At 35.9% G+C, this 22,812-nt stretch overlaps 1 protein-coding gene across 1 annotated transcript in view; it reads right to left on the bottom strand.

Annotated features, from left to right (window-relative positions):
- Window positions 1-22,812, bottom strand: part of TRDN (triadin) — a 197,113-nt gene that overhangs the window by 80,982 nt on the left and 93,319 nt on the right. The window contains exon 7 of the mRNA XM_058566165.1: window positions 14,974-15,183. Within this exon, the coding sequence (XP_058422148.1) occupies window positions 14,974-15,183 (210 nt within the window). The remainder of the gene's footprint in view (window positions 1-14,973; window positions 15,184-22,812) is intronic.

Raw genomic sequence — 22,812 nt, 5'->3', positions numbered from 1 at the left:
TCAAAGTGATGTTTGCTTAAGACGTTGTACATGAAAGTTTTTTAGGTCCAGTGTGAAGTAACTTCCAAACAATTCCTCAGTGGTTAAACCATTTGACTTGAGCATATGTGGTTGAATTCAATGATGTCAGACTGCCATCTTTAATTTTTATTATCACAATGGAGAGGCATCCAACCTCTTATAGTGAAATGCCTTTTTTCTCCCATCAATTTATTGTTTTCTTATTCTATTTCATTTCAAATTAAATTTAAAACCAATACTAGAGAAATAGGAAGTAACACATCTAAGGAAGTCAAGAATTCAAGAAATGTCTGATGCAACACCTTTATGGGTCTATATTTAATTCCTAAGAAGTATTTACATCATGCCAATAAAAGTTTGTAAAAAGCGCCCTAACAGGAATTACACATCTTTTCATTATTTTCTCTTGAAAAACTCATGGAGAATAACTATATTTTTCTAAGACTGACACAGTTCCAGAGAAAATGCTCGATATTTTTGTATCTGATAAGCCACTTTTGTTGTAACCAAAATAGTGATAATTTGTAGCCCCAAAATAGCTTTCTTAAAAATAGCTTTTCTACCCAAGAAATATTTTAGGAGAGGCTCATTTCTTAACATCCTCTTTAAACCCTCATAAAGCAGCTTTTTAAAATGATTATATTAAAGGGTTAATTGGAGTAGACCTGCCTAACTATAGGGATCTGAGAGGAGTAAAGACAAGAATAATAAATAAATAGAGAGATGGAGGCCAATAAAAATTTAATTCAACTGTTATACTATATTCTTTGCATTGGATAACTTGTTTAAAGTACATAATATTATTTCAAGGATTCTCACGTGGACGAAAATGTGGAATTCAAGCTATGTTTGTAAAATTTCCTTAAAACTGAATATGTAGGTTAAAATCATTTTTTGTATTTATTAAGTAATACTTTGTGATTTAGCAAGATATATAAATATTAGATCAGTTCATTTCAGACCAGGTAATTAATTTACAAAGTAATTTGTGAGATGCTTTTATAGAGCATCTTTCAGACGCTTCTATAAAGAAGAGTACAATGAAACCTCAATTTGATATATTTAAATGTCTTCTTTGATAAATGAGTGAGTACCATGATATTGCCTGACTCGATAATAGACATTATATTTTAAAAGCAGGACATTTCCTTGAATTACGTAAATGATTTATCTTCGAAAACAAATGTCTCAATAGATTTTCCTTCAACTAGATTTTTAACATAGAGACCATATTTAGAGGTTGAAATTCCCTGGAATCTGTTACCCTTATCCTCAATGAATGCTGCTCAAAACGTGGTGAAAAGAAGAGTTGGACTCAGGAAATTCCCATGGTACTTCTAATATTAACCTCACTATGAGAGATTTTTTTGGTGAGGAATATTGGCCCTGAGCTAACATCTGTGCCTGCTTTCCTCCATTTTGTATGTAGGACTCTGCCACAGCATGGCTTGATGAGCAGTGTGTAGGCCTGCAAACTCTGGGCCACCAAAGTGGAGCACACGGACTTAACAACTACACCACAGGGCCGGCCCCACTACAAGATATTTTAACTTATGATTACTATGTTGGGGCCTGAAGGCTGAAGAGACACTGGGGAAGAAAAAATGGACATATAGTAAAGGGGGCAAGAAAATCAGGAGAGCTGGATGGGCTGAAATTCACGGGAACAAACTGAAAACTGCTCCAGACCAGTGACCTCCAAAACTTCCTCTGCAAGAAGGAGAAGCTGTTGTCCTGCATCATGGAGCTAAACATGCGCCTAGGCTGGGAGTGGAAGAAGCCAAAGGAGGATCTGGCAGGAGCTGGAGTTGCTGCAGGAACAGCTGCTGTCACATGCCCACAAGGTGAGCCAAGGGGTCAGTGACGAGATGCATGCACAACTGCGCCTGGTCCCCTGCAATGACCTTCATGGTTCTGCCTGCCTTCTGCCTTCCAAATCTCGCACACAACGATTCCTGTGGCTAACAAACCCAGGACTGTGCAGGGGAGGGGATTCTGGAAAACGTAGTTCTGTCTTAGGTAGGGTGACACAATAGAAATCCACCACATCCAGCTTCAATAATTATCAACAATGTGCTAATCTTAGTTATCTTTCTCCTTCCCCCATATTTATCTTTGCTTTTTTCTAATTTGCTAAATATATTAAAGCAGACGCTAGATACTTAAATTCTTACTCCCAGATCTATAAATACTTCAGTATGCATGTCTATTCCATGATAATTTGTTTGATAGCTTCTTGCGTGAGGCACAAAAATGTCCAAAGTAAATTTTGCATCTTTCCTGAACCAAGTATGGAATCAGCTACTTCCTGAAAGAATCCTGGTTTATTTTATTAGAAAATGGCATTTTGAGACTAAAATGTGGTCAACAGGGCTACTCATTGCATTGGATTATTATTGTTTCTAAACCTTTTGAATAGACAAGAAAGTCAAGACAAGACAAGAATTTCAGAAAGTCATGTGTTTCACTCATATTTCTGAATAAAATCTCAGAATACAGAACTTTCTCTCAACTGCTTTGCTATTATACTCACATCCCTTTTCTCTTCTGTTGAAAATCTTAATTCTTAATGATATCAATTTAATTATTTCCTTTTTCCTACAGTATCAATAACAACATTACTGTTAACAATAAAAGCAGTGAATGGAATTTTAGATCTCTTTTTATTTCTTTTCATCCTTGAACTTATACCACACTAGGGACAGAGTGTCAGAATTGTGTGTTTTAGTCATTTGAAGTAGTTATTTTCTCTGGTTATGCAAATAACGTGATCCAGAGGTCCATTTGTTTATGTATGTTTTCAAATTGTAGCGATTGCTTTTATTTTTCTACATTTACAAGGAAACATTTACAAGGTCCCTAAGTCAAAACTATGTAAGAGTGCATATTAAGAACAACTTTGTCGCCATGCTAGTTTCTTGCTATACTGTTTCCTTCTTCTCTTTACAGTTATCTAACTTTGTTTGATTCTGGTTTATGCTTTCATTATTTCGTACATTTATATCATATACATCTTTATATTTAAGAAAAGACATCTAAAATTTTAAATAAGGGAATAATAAAATAAGATTTGCAACTTTCATTCTGGCCTCAGAATGAAAATGGAGGCAGAGGCAAGATTATGGGCAAAAAGAAAATATGTGGCTACTGTAACAATCTTGGAGAAACAAAGGCACGAGTTCTGGAGATAAGATACAGAATATAGAACAGAATCAAGAGATGTTTAAAAAATAGAATGAGTTCTTTTTGATCGCTGAATGTTCATGGATAGTGGGGAAAGAGGAAAGCTTGTGAGGAGTCCCATGTTTCTGACTTAAGAAACTAGAAAATAAACTGGATTTGGAATCTAGGAGGCAGGCCTGGAAAGAAAAATAACCAGCTCAGTTAGGAATTTTGGGTTTGAGTTTGATGCTCCAACAGAACGTCCTTATGCAATTAGAAAAATTGGAGAGAGATTGGGGTTAAAGATGTGGACTGGGATGTCCTTATGTGTGAAGGTCAGTTGTAAGCAAACTTCTAGGCAAGTAGATCAATTAAAGGAAAAATAAAAATGCTTATGAGTTGAATTTTTCCTTCAAAATAAAAATAACTTTACTGACTCCCATAGTGGGAAGAATGCATTTTCTTAAAACATATATACCTTAATTGTGTCCCTGCTGTTAGCCTCCAAATCTTACTTTCTGGCCAATTTAGGGAGGGTTGATCCTGTTATTAGATTGAGAGCCAAATATTAAAGATAAGCAGGCTAAATAAGATGGTAGCTTGCTCATCACTTGTATAGGCAATGCAAAGTCATCGCAAAGCAATGGGACAAGGTGATGTTGTCTCACACGGGCAAGAACCTAACGGTGCCAAAGAAGAGAGTTATACAAGTCATAAGAGGATAAGGTTTTAATAAGGAAGTGGCAGTGAACCGTGCTAATGCTGGAAGGTTTAACTAAGATGAAGATGTTAAATGTGCAATTGGTTCATTTGTTCATTTGTCCAATTTGTTCATCAAGGAGTCAAGTGTGTATTTGAGACATTGCAGCAAAGTGAATAAAATAGTGCCCGATTGTCTCTTAGTAGAGGGGCTTGGCTGGAGAGACAGAAACAAAAAGAGTTATAGGGATACAGGGATAAATAAATACGGATATAGGGAGGTGAGGGAAATTTGTTTTTTCCAAGTTAAAAGGAAGCAGAGAATAGAGGGGGAGATTTTGAAGATACAAGAAGGAGATGGCATTTAAATCTAGCAACATTTCAATGTACCAACATTGAAAACATACCTTGATGAGGCTCTTTCCTCTCCTACACACTCAGACACCCACATTTCCTTAATTGTCATGAGCCCTTTTAAAAAGCCAAGTCTTCCTGAAGGAGTAACTTGCACTTCCCTGTTTAGTTAATTAAACAAGGAGGCCTTCGGACTGAGGTGGTTCTAATACCTCAACAGCCTGAGTAAGCAAACCAAAACATAAGTCTGTAAATGCCTCAAGGCTAAGAAATCAAAACCCAAGGACAACCAATTATAAACAACCGACTATGCCTTAAGCTATAGCCAATCAAATAATTTCCTTGCTTTACTTCCACCTTGCCTCTGTAAAAGTCTTTCCCCTAGCTCCTGTCAGTGGAGCACTCATAACACCTTCGGTTTAGTGCTGCCTTATTCAAATCAATTTTTGCTCAAATTCTCAAAATTTTGAATATGCCTCAGTTTATCTTTTAACATCCCAGACACATATATTTTCCCAAACCATTGTCATTTTCTCTCCCTCTCCCTTTTCCTCTCCATTTCTCTCATCATCCTCTTCCTCTCTCCCTCCCCTCTCTCATCATCATCTCTCTCTCTCTCTCCTCTCTGATCTCTGAATACTAGCCATTTTCGATTAAGATGATCAAGACTTCTCCCTCCTTTAGTGAGAATCATGCAAAAAATAGAATAAAGGATGGACACAAATCTCTTGACACACATCAGATTCTAAAAGATAAAGCTCATTTGATTTACAATTTTGAAAAAATAAAATACTTGCAGATGTTGAATATTTAGATGCTTTTAAACCAAAGAAAAACTAGGATCCTGATTTCAAAGCACTGTTGGTGAGCTAATTGTTTTATTGACTGCACAAGGAAATGACTGTCACTTTTCTCATCTACATTTGAATAGTCACAGTGTAGTTCCAATCCTTGCCATTCAACATCTGAGGCATGGGCATTTTCCCTCTGCTTTTTAACATTTTCTCAATTGAAATTTTCCCATAGTCATCTTTTTTTAAATTTATTTTTCATTTTTTTTTTGTTTATTGTGTTAACATTGGTTTATAACATTGTATAAATTTCAAGTGTACATCATCATACTTCTATTTCTGCATGGATTACATCATGTTCTCATGTTCTCCACCCAAATACTAATTACAATCCATCACCACACACGTGCCTAATTATCCCTTTTGCCCTCCTCCCCCTACCCCTTCCCCTCTGGTTCTCATACTCATCTTTACTGTGAACTAACTTTAGTATTTTAGATATGTGCACTTGTATGGAACCCTAAGGAAATTAAACACAAGCGTCTTTAGTTAAAATTACCTGGCTATTTCAATATTTAATGGTTTCATCACAATGTTGTCCTTTGCTGTTGCTCAACTGTAACTTTGTGAGGCAATAAGAAATATTACTGAATGCCAATAGATGTACACTTCGTCTCTCTTTCTCAATATGACCCCAATCAACAATTTTTCGCTGGCAAAATTGTGTTGCAGATGTTTGAGCCTGGAATATTTCCAGCTAGCTGGAGCTAGACTCATGTCAAATAAAGGGCATTTTATATTCTGAAACAAAATCACAAACAACTTTTGGCTTCTTTTACCCATGTCAAGGATCTATATAAAAATTGGAGAATCTTATTATACTTTTAATAATAAGCATGATGTGGACCTTATATTAATTGAAAAATTAATTCACTTTCCTTTTCTTAAAAAAGCATATCTTAAATATAAACACAATTCCAGTGCTACACATATTAATAAGTAATGGGAAAACAAGTTTTCTGTAGATTTATAGATTCCTATAGATTTGTTTCCAAGCTGACATTCAATGGAATTAATTTTCTGGTAGCATAAGGACAGTCAGAATATCACAGTACTCCAGTTGGATGACTTACTTGAATCATTATATTATAAACAATAGATCAGTGGGGAAGAGAGAGATTTGGGATTAATACAGCAATTAGCATATCCTGACTAATCATTTAGTAAACATGTGTTTCATGAAGTCAAGGTTTAGTTTTGGAAACTCTTGACTATATTATATACTCTCTTCAGCTATTCTATTGCTCAGTGTTAGCTGAAGAAATAATTTTAATGTTCCTTTCACCACATTAAAAGGTAGCATGTAGTGCCATGAATTATGCACTTATTATATCATATAAGAATAACAAACCATTTCAAAATGGCTAGAACATTCTCTCAATGTTAAAATAAAGTAGAATATGGTAATCCTTGGATTTCTATTGTGTAATTGGTAGAATCTAAGTATATTCACATGATATTTAAAAGTTGGAACTCATGTAGTCAATTCATCTTTTTGAAACATGCATATTCATCTTTTTGAAACATTGAAACGTGCTGACGGCCAAGAAGAAAAAATTAAAATAACACTAACTACAATTTATATAACAATGACTATCTGCCGTTCGAAATTCCAAGTGTTTTGTGTGTATTAACTCATTCAATGCTCACAGAACTGCATGAAGCAGATACTATTCTTACCTCAGAGAAGGAAACTGAGGCACAGAGAAGTGATGTTCCTAAGGTTACACAGCTACTAATTGGTGGAATCAGGATTCTAATCCAGTGCTCTAGTCCCCAGAGCCTGCATTCAATACTTTGGTCTGGTCTGTGAAGCCCATGTGTTCTTTTGTTATTCTGGTTTTGTATTTTTGCTTGTTTGCTTGTTTGCTTGCTATATATGCTTAGCAAATAACTTCTGTTTAGATCATACAAATTTTATTGAAGAATACGTGTCAGGCAGTAAGCAGGGCAACAGGAATATTGAGATGAATAAGATAGTCCTTACCTTTGAGATGCTTACAGTCCAATTAGGGAGACAGAGGTTTAAAAAGTATTTTAAATGTGAATCCTAACACTATCAATATCATTATAAACTAATATTTTATATAGAAATACTATGCTCATTACTCAGCATTCAGAGTGTCAAAAACACTACCGCCTTTTCCTTTATTTATTTACTTACTCACTCATTCATTCTTTCAAATCAACATCCATTTAAATGTTTATTGAGCTCATATTTTGGGCTAAACACTTCTAAGCACTAGAAAAATCAAGTAAACAAAATAGACAAAGCCATTTTCCTTACAAACCTAACAGATCAGAGGAGAAGAGAGATCTTAAATAAATAATCACACCCAATAAATATATGCAATTTGTAACAAGTACTGTGAGTAAAGAGCAAATAATATAATGAGGACTTTTGATAGAGTGACTTGATTTACATTGAAAATTCAGGAAAGGTTTCTCTAAGAAAGGGAATTTAAGCACAGCTCTGAAAGATGTGTAACAGCCGGTCCATCAGAAAGTATTAACATATGGTATGATTAAAATTGAATCCATCTGCACGGATAAATTTATAAACCCCAATATAAAGTCTCTTTGTTAAGGTTCAAATGAGTGGCATAGAGCACTGATATCAATTTTTTGGATTTTTTGACCTTGAAACCTGCCACCAGTAAAACTTGGCATGCAACATCGAATTGCCAACATTTTATTTTGTAGAAAAATGGCATTTAAAAACAGTAACAGAAATAATATCTGTCATTATCATCATTTCAAAAGAGAATTTTAAAACAATAAATGTAGAAACAATATAATTAAGAACACTTCTTTAAAAGGAATAAATTTTTTTATCTTTTTCTCCATTTCATGAAGAATCAACAAACTTCTACCAGGATCTGAGAATCATCGGACTATAGAAACTTGCATTTCCTTGAGGTGTTTATAAGCAGACTAGAGTTGGGTAATGAAATGCATCCTTTTAGGTGAAGTGACCAAGAGGACCAAATAGCCCAGGGACATTGAACAGAAAATGTGGGATTTGAGATAAGACTTGAATCAGAATAGAAGCACGCAAAATGTCAACCATTCTTGAAAACTCAGTACCGATGAGAATTGATAAAGTCTGAAATGTTGCATTTAGTGTATCAGTCTTCCAAGTCTCCTAAAATGGAATAACATATTCATATATACACAGTCACACAAACATCGCTATACACACACACACACAGACACACACATATAAATATACATATACCCATAACTATTAAATGTTAAGTTCATACATTCTGATTGACTTGGGTCTTCCCTGAATCACTGTACTCCTCTAAACTCTCAGCCTGACAAACACTGCACCTGCTTAACTAGGCTGAGTGCCAGCGAAAAAAAAATCAGGAAAATTAATTTCCAAGAGCAGTAGATAAATGGCACACCTCATTAGAAAATCTATTTAAAAAGCACATCAGGAGATGTCTGCAAGACTTTCATAAGAAATTGATGCTTCCTACCATCATGTCTTTGCTGGCTGTCTTCTCAGATTACTGATCTTACTTCCCAGTAATAAGATTCAAATTCAAGTTACATTTAATGAGTGCCTCCTATGTGCCAGGCACATATGTTTTACATACATTATCTTATCTAATTCTCACAAAATTGTTTTGAAATAAGTATGTTTTGTAGAATGCATGCAAAAATTACCAAATGTGCTTTGATTCCCCTCGTACAGCCGTACAATGATTTTTCCTTCTTAAAGATGAGGATGCTAATAAGTTATGACCCCTGTTCTTAGGGAAGAAAAGCCAAGAGTTACCACAATTTATTCCTATACATTCTGACCTAGAGGAAAATCATTAACCTCCACTAATGTCTAAGTTTGTAGTCATTTCTTTAGAAATCCTATTTGTTTGCATTTATTGTTTAGAGAGAAAGTTGTTTCTTTATAAATAAGGCAAAGAAGTCTGTAAGGAATTTCAACCAAAGCCCACAAATTCTGGTCCGGAAAGAGTTATTAAACGATCAGGGCACCCCTCCATTTTCTGAAGGGCTTTCTGGCTATGTCTGCAGAAGCTTTTGGGCAAAGCCTTCAGCAGCGTTTGTGACGCCCTGGGCTCAATTACTAAGAAAACAACATTGCCTTTCCCCCTCCCCCCACTTGGGGTTTCTGAAGACATTCATCTTCCAGGAAAAAACTAAAGGAAGGGTGGATAACACCGGGTGATGAGACATCTTGGTTTGCAGCTGTTGTCCTGAGGTAAATATTAATAGCTCATCACTTCACTTGCACAAGTATCCTGTTTTGGATGATAAATTGTATGGTCATCCTATGTGGTAGCTTCGTACGCTGTCAACTCACTAAACTGGAACTACACTTCCCAGAATTCCCTTACATGTAAGTTTCGGATAACACTCGGGCACAAGAGAAATTTGCGCGAGTTTGGGAAGGCCAAAAAAAGTAATAGCCATTGTTTATTCTCTGAAGGTTGATGTAGGGCAGGTGCTGTTGCTGCTCATGCACATAATCACTGATATGCTGGCTGACCTTGACTCGCGGCAGGAGCCGGCAGCATCTCCAGCCCCCGCTGGACCGCCTCCTTCAAATCCTGGCCAGGTGCTCGTGCTGTTCTTGGGGGAAGGCACCGATTTATCCTGCTGCTCTCCCACATCATTGTAATTTGAGGTGGTGAGAGTCAAATGAGGGTTCCAGTTTGTCCTCGTCAGTTCCAGTTTGTCCTTAGTCTCCCCTACTCTGTTTCCATTTGCCCTTCCCAATGACGGGGTTCAGGATGTGCTACCCCAAAATATGGCACCTTGGCAAATTGAATATTTTCAACTGAAGGAGTTTGGGAAGAAGGACTTTCTGACCCTCCCCTGCAGCAGGTCATTAAAGAGAGGTGTGAGAGATGCCCTCCATATACCCAGACGAAAGGAATATCCTTATCTCCAAGATGCCCAGAGGAATCTGAATGAACAGGCCTTGCTGTTTCCCTCAATTTACTACACTTACCTCATATCCTTTTTTGTCCTGTCCAATTTTTCCACCACTTTCCACTTTGCATCAAACCTAGTGTAAAAATACTCAGGTTTAACTGCTTCTTAAGGTCTTCATTTCCTTATTAAGGCTCCTGTGTCACGTAAAACTTATATTACATAAATCTGAATACTTTTCTCTTGTTAATTTGTCTTCTTGTTAGACGGACCCCAGCCAAGAATTTAGAGAGGTAGAGGAAAAAGGTATTTTTCCTCCTCTACACCAACTTCCACTCTGCTAACTTCTGACTCAGTGCTAGATACATTGAAACAGCCTTACCTAGACTGCTTAAGCAGCTCCCATCAATGCATAAGGCGTGTAATAAATCCACTATTCTATATCAGTCATAGTGATTCTACTCTGATCAAACTCTCACAGGTATGCCATAGTATTTTTTTTAATAGTGTTTGGACATTGTATTTTGTAAGAAATGAGGGTAGGTGAAATCTCTTTTCTAGTATCTGGTTTTTTTTGTGTCATAAAATTTGTCTTATTTAATAAGAAGAATCAAAGTCACTAATGTTGCAGATCAGAGAGCAGGGGGCTCTCCCCATTTCACAGACAAGGAAATATAAGTTCCTAGACAGGTTGTAGACCTGTCGTGTGAACCCAGTCTTCTGAAAGAAGTGCATAAAAGCCAATTCTACACATGCCTCACAAGTAGAATATATAAGCGTCAATCAGATCAAATTCAAAAAATACAGCATTGTGAAGGTTGCCCAGAGGAGAATCATTCTTCTCAATCCAGAACAGTACTTGCTTATGAAAATAGATTTTAATTTCTCTATGAAGAATTTTTTAAAGGCTTGGAAGCATTTACCTTCTTTTCTAAAGTGCCAGGGAGTAATTTAGAACCCAAGGACAGCTGCCCTGTCTGGCCTTCAGAGTTATTTCCAGTGTGCTCTCTTCTACCACTAGCCTTGTTTTTTAAACATTAACGACACATATTTCAAAGACTATTATGTGGTACAAAAGACTCATCATGTTAATAATAGTTATCCCTAGTAAACGGATCATTCAAATTTTAATTAGCAAAAAGTATTTGAACTTCTTATTTGAAGAATTTATACATTTTTCCTTTAGAATTCCAGCTTTGTGATTATTTTTTTTTTCATTTCAAATCCATTGGAGAATATTTCTCTTCCTAGATATGCCCCATGATACCAGTCACCCCAGCACATCATCTTTCTCTTTGCACCTGTTATAATTACAATATCTGTTCGTCAACCAGAGTGTTGTATGGCACTTCCTTATATCCAAGCATTTATCTAAAGATATATATAACTCGGCAAATAATATTCTGAGAGTAAAAGTGTGGTAGCCAGCCTCTGAATTGGCCCCCAATGATCCTTGCCTGCTGGTATTCACACCATGATGTGGTCTCTTCCAAAACTTAATAGGGCTGACCTGTGTAACCAAGAGGATTTTGCAGAAATAACAGTGTGTGATTTCCAAGTCTAGGTCATAAGAGGCATTTTGGCTTCTGCTTTGCTCTCTCCTGGATCACTCGCTCTGGGGAAGCCAGTTGCCATGTTGTCAGGACACCAGTGTTAACTTGAGAGCCAAATGAGTGAGACATCTTGCCAATGGTTCCACCACCCCAGAAAATCTTTCAGATGTCTGCAGCCCCAGCCAATGTCCTTACTGCAACCTCAAGATATACCATAAGCCAGAACCACCTACCTACGCTCTTCCCAAATTCCTGACCTGCAGAAAGTGTGTGGAGTAATAAATATTTATTGTTGTTTAAACCACTTACTTTTGAGGTAATTTATTATCCAGCAATAAACGACCATTAAAAAAATATGACAAGTAATATTTCATCTTATGAACATATTTTATCATTTTTCATTCTAATTTTATTAAATGTATTAATTTTTGAAGTTGGTCATAACATGTCTGGGTAAAATAAAAATTTTTATAATAAATGTTTGTTTCTTCATAATGTAAGAAATTACTTCAAAATCAAAATGTCAGCAATATTCATTCCTTTAAGCAATGTATAGCAAAAAACTTACTATGTGACATAGATGAACAAGACAGTCCCTTCGTTGGATAAGTTTAAGTTTCTGAGTGAGATGGACAAGTAAACAGATACTTATAATCCAGCGTGTTAACTGCTGTTAATACAGGTGCCCATAGGTACTAAGGGAAGGAAAGCACAATACAGTGAATTTTTCTCAGGAAATCTGAGAATGTTTCTCAATAAAAGGGGGTAGGTCTAGAAGGATGAATTCATCCTTCAAGAAAATTGATGAATGAGTCTCTATAGGTGATACGAATATTTATACAGTGCTTGTGATAAACCAGGTTCTGTTCTAAGCACTTCAAATATATTCACTTATATAAATCTCTTGACAATCTTATTACATAAGTACTATTATTATCCTCACTGTATAGATGATGAAACTGAGGCAAAGACAGGCTAAGTGACTTTCCAATATCACACAACTAGAAAGTTGTAAGATCTGGATTTAATATCAGGGAAATCCAGCACCAACGTTCACATTCTTAACTACTTGACCACACTTTCTGCTCTAAGGGAGGAGTAAGGGAGGACAGTATGAGCAAAGGCAGTGAGAAAAGAGTATATGTTTTCCTAGAGAAAGAAAAACAGGGCAGAGCAGTAGGAACTATGGCTGGAAAAGGGGGTGCATGAGCTGAATTACAAGATGAAAATAAAGAGCTAAGCCAAGGACTTGAATTTCATGCCAAGGAATTTGTACTCAGGCAATAGGAAAACTTGATGAAATCTATTTTCTATGAAGATACCTTTGGAGCCATGTCAAAGGGGAGAGACTGGATGAGGGAGACAAGAAGAAATTGCATTAGTCTGCTCAGAAGAGAATCAAGGTCTGAAGTGTAGTAATGGAGATGGTGGTAATAAGAGGAGGGAGGAAATTTATGAGACATATGAGTGTTAGCTGGCAAAGAGTGTGGTGACTGATCAGGTGCCGAGCAGATTTGAAAGATGACTTGCAGGTTTCTCTTTGCAGGGAATGGATAGATGGTTAGATCATTAATAAATATAGAAAACCGGAGGAAGAGGCCTTACATGTATGTGCTTAATAAACACTTCTTGAAAGAAGAAATGAAGTAGTAGTGAAAGAGAGGCTATTTTTTTCCTTATCAGATGAAATGCCAGTAACATAGGCATTATCCATAGCACCTAATTACAATGGTCCAAGCAAGCTCTACTATAGATTGTGTGTCTTAAGTTTAAGTAATCTAATCTGAAAATCTAGTTGTAGGTAGCTTCTCATTTTATGAAGTAATTAAGAACAAATTCTTTTCAACAGTAATTTTTGTAGTGCACTTATTAAACTATTAACTTTACAAGTATTAGATTTTAATGCAATTCTTAAAATACGTCTATTGTAAAAATTAAGGAACTATATATCATGATCATATTTGGCTCTGAATTTTAAATGAATGAAATTCTAAAAAAGGAAAGAATAGATGAAATATCACAGTCAATAGAGGCTCAAGGGAAATGAAATCTTCTAGAGTAATGTAACCAACTGTTTTTCACTTAAAATTCTAGGTCATAATTTTATATTACAGGCATTTCAATTGTGTATTCTTTTAAGAGCCTCCATTAAATGATATACCAAAAGTAGTGCCTATTTAGAGCAGAAGTTTGTGGCTCTGGATAAATAGGTCTTTTGCTTTGGTTAATACTATGAAACTTATCTCTGCCTGTTAGATGACGCTCACTGTAGCCCAGCTACCAATGGTACAGCGGGCAAAGTCATCTCAATCATACCTCCATGTTAATAAACCCAAATGATGCAGGTTTATGACTTATTTATACTTGTATTTCTTTTAACATAGACACCTCCTGGCATATATAGTAGGTTCTTGATAAATAATTGCTGAATGAGTAAAATGCCGTAATGAGGAGTAGAGAATCCCTGAGTTTATAGAATGCGACTTATAGTATTTATGGTTTCCGGGCCTTACTGATTCCACTCCCACTGGAGAAAGAAAGTAGGGAATGGGGGGTGCAAAACTGAACAAGCACATTAGGAGGTTAATGAAATGTTTCTGCTGGTGGTAAAATGTGATAAGCATACATTTATTCATTTATTCATTTAATATTTATTGAGCACGTGACTGATTCCTTCCTTCAAGGATCTCACAGTCAACAGAGTGTGTCAGATGTGGAAACAGACTAATATAAGATAAAAAATATAAAAAAACTTTGAACAAAGAGATGAACAATGTACTCAGAGATTGAACAGGCCATAATGAAAACGTATCTTTCCTCACTTGTGTTATTCCTATTTTCCTCCAAATCCATAAGAACACATGGCCATTCAAGATGTAGTATCTCGTTACAAGTCATTCTGGGAAAATCCTTTTAACACTCTTTATTTTCAGGAACTCAAAATAGGATATTTTGATGGGAGGAGCAAAGAGAACGTCTGGAAAGGAAGCTTGGAGCCAGATGGTAGAAGGACTTAAAAATACTTTACGTGATTTTCCATTTGTCCAAAAGTTTTTTATTTGGTTTGGTTTGGTTTTATACCGCCAAGGGTAAAACCTACAAATCACCCTTTATTAACCGTTGATCAAGTCCCAGTTCCAAAACTAAATATCCACCCAAGCTTTTTAATCAATATCTCTATGAAGCTGTAACATTCAGCCTTTGTTCAGCTCTGCAAATATAGAAATCTATTTCATCTGAAATCAGTGAGTACAACAGATAAAGAAGGAGAAGAAAAAAGCAGAGAAGGGAACTGGAATCCAGTGACCCTCAAGCACATCCGTGGGCTGCTTTAGATCTCACACTAAGGTGAGGTGAAGAGGAACAAAGCCAGAAGTGGAGAGAACATTGTTTCTTTTCACTTAAAAGCCACATTGCACGGATCTTACCTGACAAGTTTCTGTAATCCACTAAGTCAAACATAACAATGGCAACAGCTGACCATGTGATGATCAGAGCAATGACCAGAAGCCAGGCGGCTGGCGAGCTGAATGTGGTCACTATGTCTTCTGTGACCGTCCTCTTCACCACCTTCCCAGGGGACTTGGGCACAGATCCATTTTTGCTGTCAATCACAGTTGTGGTAGTAGATGCATTTCCTAATCAAACATTCAGAAAGGAAAACTACAGCTTAGAAATTCACATTAAATATTGATGACCATGAAAAACACAGACTGTATAAGTGTAGGCAAGTTATTTATACCATTTTCTATAGTAGAATGCACTTCTTTAGTGGCAGGGCCATACCTCCCCACCCACTACCACTGCCGCATTGTCTCTTCTTCAGCATTTACCTTCCACCCTGAAACTCATATGTGCTTATAATCAGCATTCCTCGTCTCCCAAGTTCCATAAATGCTGCCATCAGGCCATAAACCTTGTCATCACGTTGAATTCATTTTTCCTTCTCCCTGGCTACCTCCTATATCCACTACCATCACAGGCAGTGGGTTTTTTGGTCACCTTTTTAACACTTTTTTCTTGTATTTAGGTTCATGTGTCAGTTCTGAATGCAAGTGAAAATATCTCCTCCAGGGGAGAAACATAATCAGTAATGAAATAGTTCAAATGGATGTAATTCCTTCTGGACATCCTGCTTTAACAGCGTAACCCTTCTATTGAGGCCATTCATTTTTATTTGCGAGGGGGCACAGAAGATCTAAGAGAATAATGCTGGAAAATCTTATTATATCAGGTAACTTTTTCATTGCTGCTTTCAAGAGTCCACATGTTCCTAAGAGAAAATTCAAAAAATATAAAAAATAGCAAAATAGATAAATAGATAAATGGATAGTCCTTTGTAATCTCATCATCCAGAAATAACCACTGTTAACATGTTCTATTTACACCTACTTTTCTGTACATACATATAAAGATATAAATATGTTATTTTTTGTTTTTGACAAGTCATCATCACAGTGTCCTTTATGTTATTTACTAGGCAGTATATAATAAAATAAATATTCATGCTCTCTTACCATAGGTATTCCCTAAAATACCACTCAAGTGGCTGCATGGCATGTCATTTCATGGCTGTGTGAAATTTAGCCAAAAAGCAAATAACATAATAACCTTTATGTCTTTTGAGAATATATGTGTATTTGAAAATTAGTATACTTTCAAAAATTGTATATGCCAGCAGTCTAGGTTTCCTTATCCTTGGCGATAATGGGTATCTCCAGTGTTTAAAATGTCTGCAATCACATTGGAGGAAAATTCTGCTTCATTTGCACCTCTTTGATAACTAGAGATGAACTTTTTATATGTTTATTTTTCCTTTGTATTTCTTGTGATTTTTTGTCCATTTTTCTATAAATGTCTTTTTAGTGGTTTATAAAATTGTGTACACATATATATCCATACATATGATATATATGTATGGATGTATGTGTGTATGTATATACCTAGATGTATATGTATTTATATATGCATGTGTATATATATGTATGTATGTACACATACATATGATATTAATGCTTTATCTGACCTCTATGTTGCAACTTTCTTCTGCAACTGTCTAACTTTTTTTTTATTCTATTTTTATGTACAGAATGAACATTCTAAAATAGTATAACTCTTTTGTTTTTCTCTTATAAGGTTTCTACCTTTGTATGGCTAGAAAGCCCCCTTTAATCGAGAATAGGCATATCTGATTATTTTGACAACTCTTGACTCATAGAAAGTTAAATTTCGAGGGAACTTAGAGATCATCTGAAATAACTGTTTCATGTTACATTTAAGAAGAATAGAAGGCCAACCAGAAAGTCTAAGTGACTTTTATAGCATTTTCAATCCCAAATTACATAGAGGTGCAGTAAATAATTGAATACTGAAGAGAAAAAATATCCCTAACAATCCAAATATTTTTGGCAAAATCACAGCTTAACAACATATTTCATGTAGTTTAAATACGGGCCACATTGCCTAGAACAATTTAAGAATTACATATCAAGAAAGAGACAATTTGATTACTCATAGTCTAATATGCATAATTAAATATTTTCAGTTTTACTATTTATCATTAAATTAAATTTCCAAAGGAAAAACAAGCAAACTCTAAATTTTCTAACTTTCTAAACATTTTTCACAAAATAAATTTCACCTAACTGGAAAGACTTCTTATAGTCACTTTTGGAATGCACTGAAAAATAATAAAGGTTTTAGTCTTCTAAAACTGAAGGGAATTCTTTGTTCTCCCTGAAGTCCTCACAGGAGAATTAAATTGCCTCCTTCCCATCTTTCAGCCTCTTGCTCTACCTTCCACAATTCTTCCTTTCAGTTAGGTCTAGCTTTCTCGTGGAAACAGTAAGCAAAAACGTTACGCTATGGGTTTCATAGACAAGAGAGATTAGAGTTAACTGCTGGCTTCTCCCTGTATTAGCTGAATGGCTGGAAGGTCACAACTACACCTCCCCTCTGAGTGAGAAGCACCTCTATCTGAGGAATAAGGTTGGTAAGATCCATTTACAGGCTTATGGTGGCGGAGAAATAACTCCTGTCAACTGCTTGGCGTATTTCCTGCTACATGGAATTATCCAATAAATGGTAACACAACAGCTACTAAACTACGTCATCATTATTATCATCACCATCATCATTACTATTACCAACACTTCCACAGCTACTGTTTTGACAATGGCCACAACCACTACCATCATGATAAGGAAAGGCTAGAAGGCAGGATTAACCTTAGACACAAAGGTCGAGGGACTGACTCTTCAATAAATGCAGGCTTTTATTTCCATTTAATAAGCACACACATTAGGCTAAGATGTTTGCAGGAAACCAAAAAAGGATGCTGTGACTCCCTTGATGTCTTTCCTAATCAATTAATTTATTTCTTGTAATACAGAAAGAGAGGGACACATGTTGTAATTTATTCATATTAATGGAGGCTGTTTTGCCCCATTAACAAAATTGAGAGATGATCTATAACAAATAAAGTTATTTTGTTACAGTACAAATGTTATCAGTGTAATTGAATTTTCTAAACTAGAAAGATAAAGTTTGAACCTTGAAACAGATGGGTACACAGGGTGCTTAAGTACAAATCCAGTTTATATGACAATTTTTAGTTGTCGGGGGAAGAAATGAAAATACTGCATGCAAAATTAAGTACTCTAGTTAATCAAATTTTACTCTTTTTATTTGTTTCTTTACCCATAAAATGATACTATCCTCTTTATAAAAACAAGATAAATGACATAAAATTCTATGACTGCTTAGGGAAAAGAAAATCAAATACATTCAAGTGTACATATTGGTAGGTATTAATAATAACCAAATATAGTGAATACAACTATTTTTTTGATGACAATGGTAAATCTAGGCCCATATCTTTAAAGATGAAAAAGCTGATGAGGAACATCAGTGGTAAAATAATTTAATGAAGATTTTGAAATAACTTTAGGTAGAAATTAACAATAGCGACAATGAATCTTTCTCTTCTGAAAAAGTATGTGAATACATATCCCAAGTTCATGAACTCAATTTAGTTGAAATGATAGCAAGATGGAAAAATACCTTTAAAAAGCAGATGTCACAGACTGTACTTGAGATGGTGCTCAAAGAAGGAAAAATTAGAAAGAACTCATATCATATCCTCCCATTGATTTTTGTGCCCAATTCCCATCACTGCTAATGGCAGTTCTGAAATGGATGAATGATGAGAGTGCTTTGAAATGCGATGTAAGACCCAAGTGTGGCTACAAGCAAAGCAAACCTTTGGAATAACGATTTGCAAGAGAGTAAGTGAATTATAAGTGTTTAGGAGAGGCCCACCTGAGAATTGATATGTTGCTAATGTCCAGTTTTTTAGCCTCTGGAAGGCTTCCTACCACGACTGTATAGTGAACACTGGAAGAATTGCTTTTGTACTTGAGAATCACTTCAGTGAACTGTGTATTAGAGTATTTCTGTAGACAATATCATACACACCTGCTTGGTATCTTGAAAACCAAAAAATCCGTTTAGTGAGATTTGATACAAATTAGTTGAATCCTGGTCACAATTTTAAAGACAGAAAATTTTTAAAGGAACAAGAATTTCTATATTTCTTTTCTTTTTTTAATCATAAAAATGAGAAACTATCTAAATTTAGGAATTAATGCAAGATTAGAGTTAAAATATGACTTTTAATATTTTTAAAGGACTGATATGAACATGAATTCCAAATTTTATTTCACCTCATAATCCTGCCAAAACAATTATGGTACAATATTTTAAATAGATGAAAATGATAAAGTTAACGCTAAATGTATTTTTTAAAATTTTTCCTATTTTTTTGTCTTCACATCCTCAAAATTTCCACTTAAGAATTATTCAAGATTCAAAGGCGATGAAAATATATTCTGAATATCCAGCTGCAAAACTGTAAGCAATTTGAAAATAATCTGAAGGTTATCCTGCTTAAAGAAAATCACGTGTTGCCTTCGTTATGGAAACACACTAAGTTGTACCTCTCATTTTCCATTCAAATTTACTGCAGAAGCCACACAGAGCCATGAGGAATAAAATTGAGGGGAAATAAATTGCCTTCTCTGACAGCTAGTCAAGATAAACACAAAGAACAGACTGTATAATCTGAGATTATTTAATGTTTGAGAAGCTCTTTGAAGATGATAACAGCTAGTTATTGATATGGTGGAAAAAATGAGAGGTAAATATTACTGAGCAATTTGACATGGGTGATACTTCTTGAAAGTTGGCATCTCAGAATTGGAGCAGGCAACTAGGATATGTGACAGTACTTCCCATGACTAATTTTTAATTCCATTCCTTTTGATTTCATACAAATTATTTTGATTGCCAAATAGCCAAAATCAGTTTCAAAAGAAGCAAGGATCTGGCTGAAAGGCCATGTGACTCTGCCCCATAAAGTAAAATGAGGGGCTCTTTATGTAGTGGTTCACAAGACTGGCTTCAACATCAGGTTATGCATCCAAGAATAAATCAGAAGCCTCCTGAAAGAAGTCACTTAACCTCATCATGCTTTATTAATCAGATGAGGAAACTGTAAAGTACGCTTGCCCATTATTATGCCTATGGGACACTGGCAATGCAGTTTCTTCCAGGATGCTCAAGAAAGACACTTACGGGGCCAGCTCCGGGCTTAACAATTAAGTGCGCACACTCCACTGCTGGTGGCCTGCGTTCTGATCCTGGGCGCGTACTGACGCACCGCTTGTCAGGCCATGCTGTGGCAGCGTCCCATATAAAGTGGAGGAAATGGGCACAGATGTTAGCCCAGGGCCAGTCTTCCTCAGCAAAAAGAGGAGGACTGGCATGGATATTAGCTCAGGGCTGATCTTCCTCACAAAAAAGAAAGAAAAGAAAGACACATATTCTGGAATGGTATATATAAAATATTGCATCCTGGTTAAATAAAAACATTAATTAGGAATTTTGCATTTCACTATGTGATGTGATTTGTGGAGCACTCTAACACTATATTTTTCCTTCAAGAATCAGACAGCAAAGGAGAAAGAGGGAGTATATACTATCAATGGAATTATAAAAATATACATCATTTCAAAATTATATTAAGAACGTAATTCCCAATTACAAGTAAGAATGACCTTTGCTATGTTTTTACGTGTTCCAGAAAATATGCATATAAGTAAGAATTTTGGAGAAGCTCTACTGAAAAAATCATTTGGCAAATAAAGTTGAAAAGTGAAAAATTCATCTTTTAACTTACATATTTTATCAATCCTAGTGTTTGCAGAATGTTTAGATATCACACACATAGAAATCTGTAACAATTAAATTGTGTTTTTCTACAAGTATATATAAAGAGAATGAAAATAGATTTCGAGAGGCCAGATAAACCATGACAATTCACAAAAATAATCTTTATCAAAATAATTCTAGATATTCTAATTTGTATATATATATGTAGTTTATAAACCATAAGAAATAACCTGGAGTAATTTTTAGAAGAATCCAGATTCTAGGCACTTAAAAAAAGAAACAAAACACTATTCACTCTCTTTCAAGGTAAAAATTGCTTTTATCTCAAACCAGAAACTGATCCCCTGCCAATTTCAATGAAAGCCCGAAATTGCTACCTTTTCTCCCAGATTTTTGGGATGTGATCATTGTAATGATATCTCACAGAATGATTTGGCCACCCAATATACCTGCTGAGATGAAGAGAGATATATGTATTTTTTACATTATTTAGCACTCTTTTCTACCCACCCACTCTCTCCACTCTTTCAGCAAGTGATTTTTTTTCTTTCCAGTGGTGGGACTAGAAAGTGAACAGTGCCCTAATTCCCAGTCATAGGAATTGCTCTTTAAGACAAGCCGACCATTCAGAACACTCCCTCTTACTTGTAACTGTGAAGGGATGGGGCAGAGTCCTCCATATTGTTTGTGGAACTACTGGGAACACTTTCTTTCTGCTGGGGTTGCTAAGCTAGTGGGGTCTGCCAGTGGCTCTCTAGTCCACCAGTTGGCAAGTCTGCTTCAAGAGGGAAAGTGGCAGGGTCCCAGATACCACTGTGTGGGTTCATGGAGCCGCCTGTGTTGAGTGAGATTTATCTCTGGACTTTCCAGTTACATGAGAATACTTAAACTACTTTGATTTGGTTGTGTTTCCATTACCAGCCACCATGAGTTCTGACCGATGTTCTTGCTCCTGCCAGGAACGTAAATAATTATTTTTCTTCATCTGTTTGTGTTACAAGGAGTGATCAGTCAGAATGATCTAAATATACAAATTATTTTTATTCTTGAAAAAAATAATCTCATATCTCACTCTTGTTTCTCAAGTGGCTGTGTTGTCATGGTCCTAAATGAAAAGAGGTCGTTGGGGGTTTGCAAGGTTGACTTCTGGCAGTGAGGCGCTCTTTCCAGGAAGAGCTTGCTCACATTCTGGGTGAATGAGAGGCAGGATCTGCCTCCCTGGGCAGTGGTCCCTTGCTGTGACATGCTAGCCCACTTTCCAGTTGTCCTTACTGCAAAGGAATAGATGTGTCTTCTTGTATTAGCTCCTGTAAGCCCAGTTTTCCACTAACTTTTGAATTTTTTCAACTTAGCAGTTACTCCCCATTCAGAATACTAGTGTGTTTACAAATAGTAAACTGAATTTTAAGGTGAAAAGCAATGATGAGTGCATAACTAGAATTCATTTATTGAAACAAAATGTGTTCAACTCCTAATCCATTACAGGTAAAATGCATTATGTTTTACCCATCTCAAGTGGGCAAGAATTTCTGATGAATTTATTTTTTTCTATTTGAAAAAAATAGTTTATTAAAACTCCACTGTTAAAATCCAACTCCTTTTTCAAGAATTACCTCAAATGTCAACTCCTTAATGATATTTTCTTGATCTTTTTTTTTTTTTTCCATGAGGAAGATTAGCCCTGAGCTAACATCCATTGCCAATCCTTCTCTTTTTGCTGAGGAAGATTGGCCCTGGGCTAACAACTGTGCCCATCCTCCTCTACTTTATATGTGATGCCACTACAGCGTGGCTTGATAAGCAGTGTGTAGGTCCGTACCCGCGATCTGAACCTGTGAACCCCGGGCCACCAAAGCAGAGCATATGAACATAACTGCCGTGCCACCAGGCCAGCCTCTGATCTTCTCAAATGAACAATATTGTTCCTTCCTGTGATCTATAACATTTTTTGATAAATACAGTGACACAGACCAAATTATCCTGACTTTTGTATCCCTTTGTTTGTTTTTCAGCAAGGCTCTAAGTTGGGAGCAAGT

The sequence above is a fragment of the Diceros bicornis genome, chromosome 23, assembly GCF_020826845.1.
Source record: "Diceros bicornis minor isolate mBicDic1 chromosome 23, mDicBic1.mat.cur, whole genome shotgun sequence".
Lineage (NCBI taxonomy): Eukaryota > Metazoa > Chordata > Mammalia > Perissodactyla > Rhinocerotidae > Diceros > Diceros bicornis.
The sequence above is the reverse complement of the archived record's forward strand: the minus strand, read 5'-3'. Positions and strand labels throughout refer to the sequence as shown.